The sequence below is a fragment of the Solanum stenotomum genome, chromosome 12, assembly GCF_019186545.1.
Source record: "Solanum stenotomum isolate F172 chromosome 12, ASM1918654v1, whole genome shotgun sequence".
Lineage (NCBI taxonomy): Eukaryota > Viridiplantae > Streptophyta > Magnoliopsida > Solanales > Solanaceae > Solanum > Solanum stenotomum.
The window spans coordinates 33,065,745-33,079,444 of record NC_064293.1 but is presented as its reverse complement, the minus strand read 5'-3'; the positions used below and the strand labels follow the sequence as shown (position 1 = coordinate 33,079,444).

General features: G+C 34.5%; 2 protein-coding genes across 2 annotated transcripts; both read right to left on the bottom strand.

Moving 5' to 3' along the window:
* Positions 1 to 2,085: 2,085 nt before the first annotated feature.
* LOC125847344 (berberine bridge enzyme-like 22) lies at positions 2,086 to 4,374 on the bottom strand. Its single transcript, XM_049526980.1, has 2 exons — positions 3,242 to 4,374; positions 2,086 to 2,608 (listed from the first exon to the last, which is right to left on the bottom strand). The coding sequence occupies exons 1-2, from the start codon at positions 4,372 to 4,374 to the stop codon at positions 2,086 to 2,088; spliced, it is 1,656 nt and encodes a 551-aa protein (XP_049382937.1).
* A 2,136-nt stretch (positions 4,375 to 6,510) lies between these two features.
* LOC125847343 (receptor-like serine/threonine-protein kinase SD1-8) lies at positions 6,511 to 10,769 on the bottom strand. Its single transcript, XM_049526979.1, has 10 exons — positions 10,630 to 10,769; positions 10,318 to 10,395; positions 9,327 to 9,725; positions 8,786 to 9,138; positions 8,081 to 8,215; positions 7,741 to 7,893; positions 7,442 to 7,654; positions 7,075 to 7,309; positions 6,846 to 6,996; positions 6,511 to 6,723 (listed from the first exon to the last, which is right to left on the bottom strand). The coding sequence occupies exons 1-10, from the start codon at positions 10,767 to 10,769 to the stop codon at positions 6,511 to 6,513; spliced, it is 2,070 nt and encodes a 689-aa protein (XP_049382936.1).
* Positions 10,770 to 13,700: the final 2,931 nt, after the last annotated feature.

The window sequence follows — 13,700 nt, the reverse complement described above, 5'->3', positions numbered from 1 at the left end:
ACACTAAGGTTACTTGAGAAGATTGAAAAGAATACACTAAATGCATTCATACATGATTTAGCTTCTGACAATTCTTATGAATCGGCTTAGTCCAGTCAATATGAGAACTATCAAAAACAGTATAGACATGCCCAATGGTTAGCGTAATATTATAATTAGCTTTCTCCTTCTGGTCTTTTCACTTGAATGTAGCTATGCCAGCAGGCCAAACAAATATAGAAATGAGATCGATCATGTCAAGAATAAAATGGAAAGCTGATCAATGTTGTCGTTAATTATTAAGTTTAACCTAATATGAATCTTTAAAAGTATGTTGTGTATCACATTTAACAAATGGCAAGTACATATCAAGAGACTAATAAACATTTTCAGACCATTATATTAAAGAGATCATATAATATATAGAACCGGCGCTTCATCAGTCAATAGGCAATATTAGCAATTTGGAAACAATTTGCACTAAGGAATAGCTAGGACAGCCAAGTATTGGCATGCACGTAATTCTTTACACGATCCATCAGATCAAATGATTTGCCAAGGAACACTGCATACTGATGATGTAAATATTCTTCATTATGTCATGTATGTAATTTGCCAGAGAAACCTAAGCTACTACAGTTACCAGCCAGATAGGCTTCTGGCTGGAACCACTGTGCATAATGGCGTGCCGACAGTTATTTTCAAGCCTAAGACTATGGAACCATGTCTGAACAATGCAAGCTGAAAATGATTGGAACATTCAAATTGAGGTCTATGATTCGAGGCATGTCTTCATAGATTTCAGTTGTAAAGGTGAATATGATATATACACTGATTGGCTTTAAGTTGTTAATAGTATGAAAATGTAAACAGTACTGCTCCTAAATTGGCATGTGGTCTAAATTTCTCTATAAAATTTGACTAAGATTGGAGTTGATATGGACTGAAAATTCAGAGTTGAAATTTGTCACAGTGACAGTGTATGTCATTTGTATATCAGTTGTGTATCATATGTATGTCACGTGGATATCAGGTATATAACAGTAATACAGATGATATACAAAAAGTATATATACAAGATATTCAAATGACATAACTGTGATATACACCAGTGTATACATAAAAACAAGACAAGGCCCTTTATACCACAAAAAACTCATCTTCCCTCAGTTTGCACAGATCTGGACTACGTACACCACCAGCAACCACCATACTCATTGGTCATTCCACCAGAACAATGCGCACTCACTCAATATATGCCTATTAAATTAGATAGACGACTACCTAAAGTTTGGTACTATTTTTACCTAAACTGAAGCTTATACATATTAGATACTTCAACTACACGTAACATGTGCCCATTAAACACGAAAAACCAACATAATAAAGAAGTATTTTTCAGAATTTCAAAAGTCACATTTTTTAAGAAACTACCACAAACACCACACAAAAATTGCTACCATAAATCCAGCCACCACTTCTTTGCCTCTTGTCCGGTGTCCATAACTGGGCATTTCGTTGTAACTGTTCCATCTTTAGCTGCTATTAACGCATCCTTGCTTTCATCTGCTGTGTCTAGATCAGTTCAAACCAAACAAAACAAAATGCTTCAAGCCTGGATATAATTTAATTAATATGCCACAACTTCATCTAATATAATTTAAAATTGTTAAGCATTTGTGCACATGTTGGCTTTCTTTTAGAAAACATCCACGGTGCACGCAGGTTGGTGAAGGAATATTGTATTTTCTTGGGCCAAATAAGGGGTACGATGAAGATTATAGTTGACAATTAAATGGTTTTTTTTTCGACTTCACTGCGTCGAAGGCACCACTTCACTGACATTATATCTGGGCCATATGTACCACTCAGGGATGAGCTAGAGTTGTAGTTACTTATTCGATTGGCCAGAATTCTGTATTTGTATTGAAAAATTTACTTAATATGTATAAATAATTTATTCAGAACCACTAATCTTTTGGATCCGCCTTTAGACGTAACAGACCTTCATCATTTATTTTTGCAAATTAAGATGCGATGAAGTTGACATAGTGATACATTTATTGAATTCGAGAGGGGAAAAAAAGGAATGATCTTTATAAAACTTCAAACATCTTGATGCAGTCCAGTTGACATAGGATCCAGTCTTCTTAAGCTATCTGTATGATAAGGTGGAATACTTTGTTCATTTCTGAAAAAATTGTTGGGATCCACCTTACTTTTCACTTTAGCCAACCTCTCAAAATTTCCCTTGAAATACTTTTCACCCCATATTTTGGCCTTGGAATAGTTGTAGTAATCTTGATTTGTTCCTAAATCAAGGTCCCTGTAATTCAGGTAAGCACTTCTTGGAGAGTTTGCAACATATGGCTCCATTTTCTTGTAAAGCTTCCTCAACCATTCTATCTTCTGGCTTGATATACTCTCACTGTTATCGCCCCAGTTCACCAAATACTGAATATTATACAAATTCCCCTTTCTATGAGGAAAAGGAATTTCAGATTCTGATATTTCATCTAATTTCCCACCTAATGGCTCCATTATTATCTGAGGTCTTTCTTCTTCCAAAAACAGTCTTTTTACCATTTCCCAACCACTTTCCGGAATTGGTGTTTTCACAAAATCAGATGTGGCTTTGAAATAATTCTTCTGTGTTGGAATACTCTTTTCTAGCAGGACTTCAAGCGGCTCATGAAAGAATGAAAAGAAAATATTTGGGAAATTTTCTGATACTTTCATTCATCTCTAAACTTGTATATATACAAGTATTACATAAAACTAATAATAAAAGAAAAACTCAATATCCACATGTCCTTTCTTTATTTGTCTACTCTATAACTAATCTAACAAACTTATATTCCTCAACGTGCTAGTCACGTGAGCAAAGTTTTTCTAGAATGGGCTGAGTATGTACAGGTGTTACTAAATCAGATGGACAAAATTCAATCCTTCTCATTTGTGATGAAGAGTCCAGATTGTTCCACCTCATCTCTAGACAAAGATCAAAGCTTCTTAGGGATCTCCGAAATATCTGAGAAGTCTTGTTTCTCTTTGCTATTCTTCTTTACATCTCTTCTTTCCAATTTCTTCTTCTGCTTATTGCTATATTGAATCGATGCCATGGAAGTGAATGGTTTTACGCCAATAGCTCATTTGTTCTCTTGCCATAGAAATACAAGACTGATCCAATCCAGGAAGATNAAACAGTCTTTTTACCATTTCCCAACCACTTTCCGGAATTGGAGTTTTCACAAAATCAGATGTGGCTTTGAAATAATTCTTCTGTGTTGGAATACTCTTTTCTAGTAGGACTTCAAGCGGCTCATTTGTTCTCTTGCCATAGAAATACAAGACTGATCCAATCCATGAAGATTCGCGACATTCTTTCCTAATGCAAGGCATGTTACTACAATCCACAACAGGCTCTTGGAAGCAATCTTTTTTCTCCAAATCAAATTCAGGGAATTTTTCTTTGAGCAATGGAATTAACTCATCAACAGGTCCGAGATATAGTGCTTGAAAAAACATTAAAGGATACTTGTCATTCCCTGTTCCATCATTTTGGATAACTGTTCTGATGAACAAACCATCAGGTAGTTGATGTGATGTTTTCTGCCATTTTTGGAGTAGATTTTGGTTACTGTCTAACTTCTTGTAAACAGTGAAAACAGTAACCTTGTCGGGAACACGAACAAGTTTGAGTTTCCATGCTAAAATAACACCAAAACTAGCTCCTCCACCTCCTCTTATTGCCCAAAACAAATCTTCTTTCATTTTCTTCCTATCAAGAATATTTCCATTTACATCTATTACGCGAGCATCTACAACGTTATCAGATGCTAGGCCAAATTTCCTCATCAATGAACCGAGCCCACCACCACTGATGATTCCACCAGTGCCAACAGTAGAGCAGACACCGCCTGGAAATGCATGAACTTTACTTTTCTTGGCAATTGCATAGTAAAGCTGGCCGAGAGTCGCCCCTGCTTGAGCCCAGACTGTTCCTTCTTTTAAATCAATCTCGATTTTGTCAAGATTGCTTAAATCAAGCATAACAAACGGGGTTTCAGAGCGAAAAGATATGCCTTCATAGTCATGGCCACCACTTTTTATTTTAATTTGCAAGCCTAATATTTTTGCACAAAGAATAACCGGCTTGATATCTGATTCTTTTGTAGGGGATACTATGAAAATAGGATGTGATGAATTCATCCATCTCGGATTTTTCTGAGCATATTCCAGGACAGATGAATAAGTTGGAGAATTTAGGGTGTAAATGTTTTGTGTAACGTTGGTTTCAGAGTATTTAGAAAGACACTGGACTAAATCTTCTTCTTTGGAGTAATAACATTTGGCCAAAAAAAGTAAAAGAGAAAGAATTTGAAGGCTAGTCATTTCTATTAGAATAGAAAAAGAAAAAACATAATAGAACGAAATTTCTATAATGAGAATGACAAAGAATGAGCCATCATGCTAGGAGGGGAAAGAAGATGAATTTGATCTTGAGGTATCCTTTCAAATGATCATATTTAAGTAATAAATATTTAGTGTAAATTATTTATTCAAAAGTTTAGAAGAAAAAAAAAGAAATTTAATCAACAGCTTGGCACATGAAACTTGAAAGTACATATATAAATCCGGATTTTCCGCTGGCAAAATTAGTGTTTTAATTTATTTTATACAGATGCCTCTATTTTAAAATTAATACATGGGAGCATCGAATTTCTCCCACTTGTCCTTTATAATTTAAGTAGAGCTGTTTCCACGTGTTAAAATAATTATTTAGTGTTATTAGGTAGTGCTATAAGTTATAACACACGCTTGAAGTGTTATATTAGGTAGTGTTACAACATACTCTTGAAATTCTCCCACTTCATATTTTTTTGATATTCTCCCCTTCTTCTATGATTTATGTTGGTGTAATATACTTCAAATATAATAAATTATCGTTGAAAATAAAATGATAAAAAGGAATAAAAAAATATTTAGGCTGAGACGCGGATATCTCATTCTCTTTTAAGGGGATTCAAGTCCACTACGACATATGATCTACACCAATCCAACAGTATTACTCTTAACTTGTTCTCTACAGGATACAATAGCCCAACAACGTTGTACAATATAAATTATTCCGAATTAGTTAAGAGTCCAAAGGTCCGCATAAGAACATTTTCTTTCGACATATAAATTCTCTCTTTTATATAGTGAATATAGTTAAAGACTTAGAATACTTACTTTGTCTCAACTCTCTCTTTCACTACTATACCCAACACAAAGGAAGATGCACAATTATTTATAGGTAAAGACGTCTTTCATGTAATCAATTGGTAGAATGAAGGGTAGTAATGTTTGCAGATGAATGTGATAGATGTTATGTAAGTTATAAAAAATTAATGATCATATGATCAGTTACAAGAACTAATGGACATATATATAAGTTATCAAGAATTAATAGTCATCTTCTACCGCAATTTATATCCACTAACATATGCATTTAATATTTTATTTTAATAATCTAATGCATACACACCAACAATTTCTATATTTTCTTGCAATTCCAAGATAGCAGCTTTAGGCATTTTAATTAACTTAACTTATCACGGACTTGGACTGATATGCATTCCTTGATAAAATTTCGTAGATGGTTATCCAAGTTTACGTTCATTTCATAAAAGTCACCCTTTTTTTTACAAACAAAAAAAATCATTTTACTTTACTCCAGCTATCTCAAAAATTAACACTAACTGGATTTTATAAAACTTCCACCGGAAATGTAACGTGGCAGCCTTAATTATTAATGGATTTGCTTAATTAAATAGGATTAACATACTAAACCAACATTTTACTCATGATAATATATATCGAACACAGGAACCCTTATTTGTTGGTTATAATTTAACCCCAACCTAGCAGTGAATATAGAGAAGTTGGTTATAAATTATAGTGACACTTCCATATTTGGTGTCTCTTAACTTCATTATATATCATTCTATTGTTATTTCAGAAAACGGAATATATAGAAAAACTTATTGTGAGTTTAATACGGAGTAAAAATTGCAAACTAGGATGAATGGGCTAATATGGACTATGATGTTAATAATGGACATATGTTATAAATATATTCCAAACATTCATCATGATTTGAATGTGAATAAGTCGAATGAGTATCTTAGTGAACACCCCAAACTCAACAAGATACATATATAAATGCTATAAGTTAGAAAAGGTCATTAGTAGTTTATAAAGGATAATTAGTGATCTTTTCCTTAAGAACGCTAATTACCCCAAAAATGGGAAGCTCAGCTTAGGCTCTTTTGGGCTGTTTACAAGCAGGAATTTCATGTTCATAGTTTCAACTTTCAAGCAATAGAAATCGGAAAAAGAAAAAGACTTCACATTATCAGAGTTTGTTATCTATCTGTATGTTTGTCTTTTGAGATTAGGTCATGATCTTCCGGTAAATTCAGTAATAGTTACATCATTAATTCATGCTGTTTCAACTCCTGCACCGCGACTCAACTCCTTGGAGTATTAAGGTTCCTGAGGCACAAAATTTAACCTTGACATTTCATTCTCCTCCAGTAAGGAAACCACCTGAATCATTGAAGGTCTGTCTTGGGCACGCCGTTGACAACACAAGAGCCCAACAAGGATGCATCCTAAAACTTCATTCTCATCACCTGGTTTTTCAATCATTGGATCCAGTAGTTCTATGGCATTCCCCATACTCCAAATTCTCCAAGCCTGACCAACAATAGATCGATCATCAATCATGTAAATTGTTTTAGCATAAGGTGAAACTTCTATGTAACCAATTTAAGTGAAGTAATGACGATAACCAGGGGATTGATGATGTACTTACGTACATAGTCTACTAGACCAATATCATAGACTGGGTGCCGATAATCATAATTCTTTTGGCCACTCACAATCTCCAATGCCAGGATTCCAAAACTAAAAACGTCTGATTTTGTTGAATAATGTCCATTTTTCATGTACTCAGGAGGCATATAACCACTACAGCCACAACATAAAACCATCTGTAAAAACTCTAAAATATACATAAACATGTAGTCTTAATGATAATATACTAACCGTGTTCCAATTAAATGCTGAGTCTTTTCTTCAACATCATCTTCGAATACCCTTGACAACCCTAAGTCAGATATCTTGGGTGTCATCTCTCTGTCTAGCAAGACATTGCTAGCTTTTAAGTCCCGGTGGATTATTGTCAACCTTGAGTCATGATGCATGTAAACTAATCCTTTTGCGATTCCTTTGATAATGTTAAAGTGCATTGGCCATGTTACTGTACCCCTTCTTGCAGGATCTAGACATGTACAGAAAACAGTTACTCAATTTCACTCGGATACTCCTAAATTTCTGTCTTTCGTGGATTTTCCAATATCAAAACAACACAGACAATAGTAAAAAAAGAAAAATATTATTTAAGATATCATACCAAATATGACCTTGTTTAGGCTATTATTCGCCATGAACTCATAGACTAGGAATTTTTCTGTTCCATTAATGCAGTATCCCAACAATTTGGTTAGGTTACGATGTTGTAGCTTTGCTATTAACTTGACTTCATTCTCGAACTCAGTAAATCCTTGACGTGAAGTCACGTCCTGCTTCTTCACTGCTATTTCTACTCCATTCTCTAGTACACCCTACAAATGTATCATTTAGGTATTAATTCTGTTGTCTGAATTACTGTAAATATGCATTTTCATGCTTGTCGAAAAGAAATAATAATCTTATAAACATTGTCAAAGCCACCATGCCCTATCTTATTAGCCAGCGAGAAATTGTTAGTGGCTGCAACTAGATCACTGAAATCATATGCAATGACATTAGTGCCTTGCAGCAAAGCTCCTTGAGAATTTGTCGGCTGATTGATTTCTTGTTCATCTGCTATGAGAAAGCAAATTAATCAGAAAATAATGGATGTGAATCATACCTTAATATGAGTATTAGGCTAGCTTTCTTACTTAGGTCTTGTGTTTGCTAAATAATAGTGTTCTAGTGAAACTAAGCTTAGTCTGTAATGAAGAACTATGAAAATAATATAATAGCAACGCAAGGTGATTCTTTTTACCTAGCACATCTGTCCTCATTTTTTGACATAGAACCACAACAGCTATAAGCAAAATAATAAGTAGTGCCAGCTCTGAGATTAAAGAAGCAAAAATTGTCCATTCATTTTTCCATCTACTGTCGGAAACAGGTGCATCTGTCCATAAGAAAGTTAAAAGTGTCAGTTGTTTCTTACTCATAAAATTAGGCTTTAGATTTGACATAAAATTTATAGGAATTTCTAGAGGTATTTGCTCATTCTGTTAAAGATTTTGCAATGAGAATAACTAGATGCATGCAGGGTTGTTTCATCTTATGCTCGATTGTGTAGCAGTTATGTGACAACATTCAATCTAATGCTTCAAACATCAATCTGCGATGAACCACTTAATCAAGCACTAATATGGGAATTCTATTAATTGATGTTTCTGTGTAAATAATCAAACCTACACAACAATTAACTACTTCACCTTTCAAATGTCATTCTTGCACACATTGTTTTGCACCATATTAATAATATAATCTAGGAATTAAATCAGTTAAAGCAAGCAATCATTTTTACCTAGTTTTTTAGGTGCCATCCGTATAAAAATGTTGTTCCCAGCTATCTGTGAATGTCTCATATCAAGTAAATTTCCCAACCAAACGACACATTTGCTTCCATTTCCGTTGATATTGATGTTAGTATAAGTCATACACGATCTTTCATTTAAGCACTTCTATTCACACTCCTGGTGGTACAACATTCCCCAGTAAGAAGCATTATCAGGCAACTTCAGTCCATTATTCTCCACAAAGACGTCTTTATTGGTGTAGTTAAGTGAGGTGTTTCTCCTACATCCCTCCGTAAAATTCATCATGCCCCATTCATCTGGTGATGCAGCTGTGAAACCATCAGGACACCCGCAGGGGAGATCTCTATCACTACAAACTCTATAAGGCCCACAAGTGTTATACTGGTCACATGTGTCCTTATTCAATGTATTCACTTCCTCCCAGTAATTGGTAGCATTATTCCACCTCAAGAATTGTATTTTCCATCTGGATTCAGTGAAAGTTTCAAACTCCAATCGTTCTTGGCTTCGAATGTGAAAAAAAATGCATCTATATCGAAATGAAATATTGGTTTGAATGCATGGTTATCCATGAGGGCATAACCGCCACTGAATTTCTAGATCTATCCATCCCAAGGACCCCATTTTGAATGTATTCGCTGGTTTTTCTCAAGAACTAGTTGGGGTAACTGACCTGAGTCACCTGAGTCTAACCTGAACAAATAATCACCTAGAGCTGGATCACCTTCTGTCCTCCAGGACCTCATGGATCGGTCGATGCCAGTTTTCTTGTCCCAACCAAGCTTCATTCCTGGTAACAATGTGTCAACTGGGTGGTCAAAGCTTTGCCACAGGTACTCTCCAGCCGTCAGATTACTAGAATCTCCAAACACAAGATTACCTGAATCAAGGAGCTTCAGTACTGGTAAGGGAACTGTACTGTTGGGCTTATGAATCCATACCGTTGTTCCCAGTATATCTTGGAGAAAAATGTCTCCTTCTGTGTCTAGTCCTAGCAATGCACCACAATTAACTGGATTTCTTCTATTGCCAACCCATACAACGGTACCGGGACCTACATCTTTGTACCATTGTTGACACCCAATTTTGGACCTCCACAATATAAATTAATCACCGAACTTCTTAAATTTCAAACGATTTGAAATAATTGACTTTATGAAGTTTAAAATATTTTCCAAGTCATTTTAAGTAATTTTGTAATTTTTATAGTTTTTAAATTAATTTATATAGTCTATAAAATTTTGAATATATTTATTATATTTTATGAATATTTGAAAATCATCTCAAAAAGATTTTATTTTTAAAATTAGTTTAGTTTAGATTATGGTTAATTTTAAAAATCAATTGGTTTATCGTTGAAATAATTATTTTATTTTGTTAAGATGAGAAGCTCATAAATTAATTATACTAATTCATCTTATTTATGTTTAACCGAATTTTGCAAATGAGTTCAATTTGATTAAGTTCGTAATCTCAATTGGTCAATTACAATTCAATTTGACCAAATTAGTAATTCACTTGGCCATATCAAAAGACTAAAGTTTTGGACCCTACTTCTAATTTCCAGCAGCCCATATTTTCAATCTGCTCAGTCCATCTGTCCATTTTTCCTCATTCCATTTTATTTCCCAACCAACAATACATACAACAGTCCAACTTATCAAAGATTCCCAGCCCAACATACCAAATACCCATCAACAACAATACAATATTCCCACCAGCCCACCGTCCCTTAACCCGACCCCACCCCCGCGTCTTCTTCCTGGTGAAACCAGCGAAGAACAGCAAATCCAGAAAATAGACCAGTCCAGCGATCCAGCGAATCGCAGCCCAGACCCGAGCCCAGCTCACGCGTCTGTCTCCCTCTCTTCCTTATCCTCATCCGTTTGAAGAATTTTTCAGGTGTCGTAATCTCATTTAGATTTTGTCCTTGCACTAAATCGGACGGCTATCTTCAAAATCCGTTGGAAATTTGTACTTATTCGAGTCANCCGACCCCACCCCCACGTCTTCTTCCTGGTGAAACCAGCGAAGAACAGCAAACCCAGAAAATGGACCAGTCCAGCGATCCAGCGAATCGCAGCCCAGACCCGAGCCCAGCTCGCGCGTCTGTCTCCCTCTCTTCCTTATCCTCATCCGTTTGAAGAATTTTCCAGGTGTCGTAATCTCATTTCGATTTCGTCCTTGCACCAAATCGGACGGCTATCTTCAAAATCCGTTGGAAATTTGTACTCATTCGAGTCAGTAGCCTTATCCTCCCAAAATTTCAAATTTTGAATTTAAAATTCCATCAAAATTTCATCTGGTTTTTCCCCCCCAAAACAACCCTAATTTTCTCGTATAAATACTCTCCCCTTATTCATGGGAAAAGGTCGGAAAAAAGGTTGGAAAAAAAGTCTACATTAGAGACCAAAAATACAGCAAATTGCTAGTCACACACCGCCATATACATACTTAGGAAATAGGTTTCGAAAGAGACTTAAAAAATCCAGATTTTACTTAGTCCCTTCCTCATTCACCTCTGCTCGTTTCGTCGAAATTTTCAGAATCGCATTTTTGGTGGTGGAATCGTCCTCTCTTGCTCGTTGGTCTCAGATCGCTGCCCTGGAAAAAGTAATCTCTTTCTTTTTCTTCTAATTTTGTGATCATGTTGTTGCTGTTGGTTTTCTGATTTCCTTAGTGGTGATATTGAGTTTTTTGTTTTAGCATTTGAATATAGCTGAGTGTCACTCCTCTTGCTGATAAAATATCTTGTTGTGTTATTGATCTAGTTTAAGCTATGTTCGGATCAAATCTTCCCTGTTTAATCTAAGATTGTTTATTGTTTGAACATTTTGGTGTTGTAGGGCTTTTTCTTTTTTTTCATTATATCTTCTTTGATGATTTTTGAGCTTAGTTAAGGTTTCGCCGAGTTCTCTTCCTAGTGGATTTGATTCAAACCTTTGTTGGATGTAATACATTGCTTAGCTTCTATCTTATATGATTTTATGCTTTGTTGGTTCATATTGTGTCCACATTCCTCACAGTTAGTTTAATTACATATTAATTTATGGATATATACATGAAACTTGAGAATCCATGAAGCTAGAATATGTTCATGGTTTGTGTTCTTTGTTTGAGTGACATATGTATAGTTTGTTCTCTCTTGAAGGTTAAATAGTATTTGTGAGTAAGTATTAAAACAATATATTTGTCCCTCTTCTCACCGTACCTAGTAAAGTGTAATTTCAAAGTCATTTGGGTTATTTGATTAGTCCATAATATTTTTATTGATAAATGATTGTCGGGTTGAGTTTAGTAATCTTAATAGTGTTCATTTTTTAGAATAAAATGTGTTAGAACAGTATTGTCCTATGCTAATATGATTTTATCTTTCTTTTGTATGTGTCACTTGCAATGAGTTCATGTGAACTCTTCCTATCATTGGCATTTCGAGTCAGGATAAAATCCAACTTGTGTTCTCATTTACCGAGACGGCCTTCATCATTGATTGTTCGAATTTTGGAAGCTGAAACACAATTGGAAGTTGTTGTACAGGAACAAAGTTTATATGAGCTTGTATACTTTGATAGACATTTACTGTATACAGTTGATACAGTAAGAGAAAGCGGGTAAAAAGCCCAAAATCCCCAAGTGCAGCTGCCCAAAATTTTTGCTTTAACAGGTTCAGGTCCAAGAGAACGGGCCCAAGATCATNNTGGAAGCTGAAACACAATTGGAAGCTGTTATACAGGAACAAAGTTTATATGAGCTTGTATACTTTGATATACATTTACTGTATACAGTTTATACAGTAAGAGAAAGGGGGTAAAAGCCCAAAATCCCCAAGTGCAGCAGCCCAAATTTTTTGCTTTAACAGGTTCAGGTCCAAGAGAACGGGCCCAAGATCATGTTGGAAATTTTTAGTATTAGGACAGGTTCCTAAAGTTGGGTCAATAGCCCAAATTTGATATATTTTCTCCTTTGTTCTTTATTTGTTTATTATGTTGACTAATCATTTATTTGATTATGGTTTAATTTAATTAAATCCTCATAGATAGCCATTTCAACCTTTTATAATATTTAAATTAAAAATATTTATAGTTCTATATTTTTTATTTAGTCTTGTCATTTGAACTATTCTCCTTTAGAAATTTTTCTTTTAGTTCATCTCCCCTTAAGATAATTAAAAATGTAATAAAAAATAAATAAATAAAATAAAATAAATGAGTTCTTTTACTTAGCTAAAATTTTAAAAAATTAGTCAAAGTCTTTTTAGTCAAATCGCCGATCAACCGCAAGTTAGCGGACATTCTGAGGGCCTAACACCTTCTCGGCTTAAGTGGCGACTCTGTTCTTTTGGAAATTCAATTTCTCTTAAATCATAAGTTGAATCGATTTTTCGAAACTTAGTCATTTTTCCTTTTATTTATATTTTTTGAGTAAAACAACCATAATCCCAGGTACATTTGGCATACAGGTATTGAAAAATAACAAACAAATCCTAATTCAAATATCTGTCCAGACGAAACTAATGTCATGCCATTGATTAGGAATTGATTTTGTAATAAAGTATCCTGAGCAGCACCATAACTTGTGAATGAGGCTATGGAGATAAGGAGATAACAGAGAGCGAATACACAAGAAAGCAAGGAAGACATTGGTGGAAAATATATATGAAGGTATAGCAAAGCGCTAGAGAAAAAGATGAAAACAAATGAGCTTCCCAACCCTTTTAACTTTAGAGGAAGGAAAAAAAAGTAACAAACATTAACTGAAAGATGATGTCACAATTTAATTCTTGCAAATCTTCTCCATAAATATTTTTTTCCTCTAAAAAAAATGAGTTCAATATCATCTTGTTAAGTTTACTCCAGATTTTCAAAGTTTCATCTTCCAAGGCTTCTGTAATAGTATATTATACTATATAATAAAAGGGAGTTTATGCTCAAGTATAATATATAATATTCAAGATTGGGACTATATAATAAAAGGGAGTTTATGCCCAAGTATAATATATAATATTCAAGATTGGGAATTCCCAATCTTGAATATTATATATTATACTTGGGCATAAACTCCCTTTTA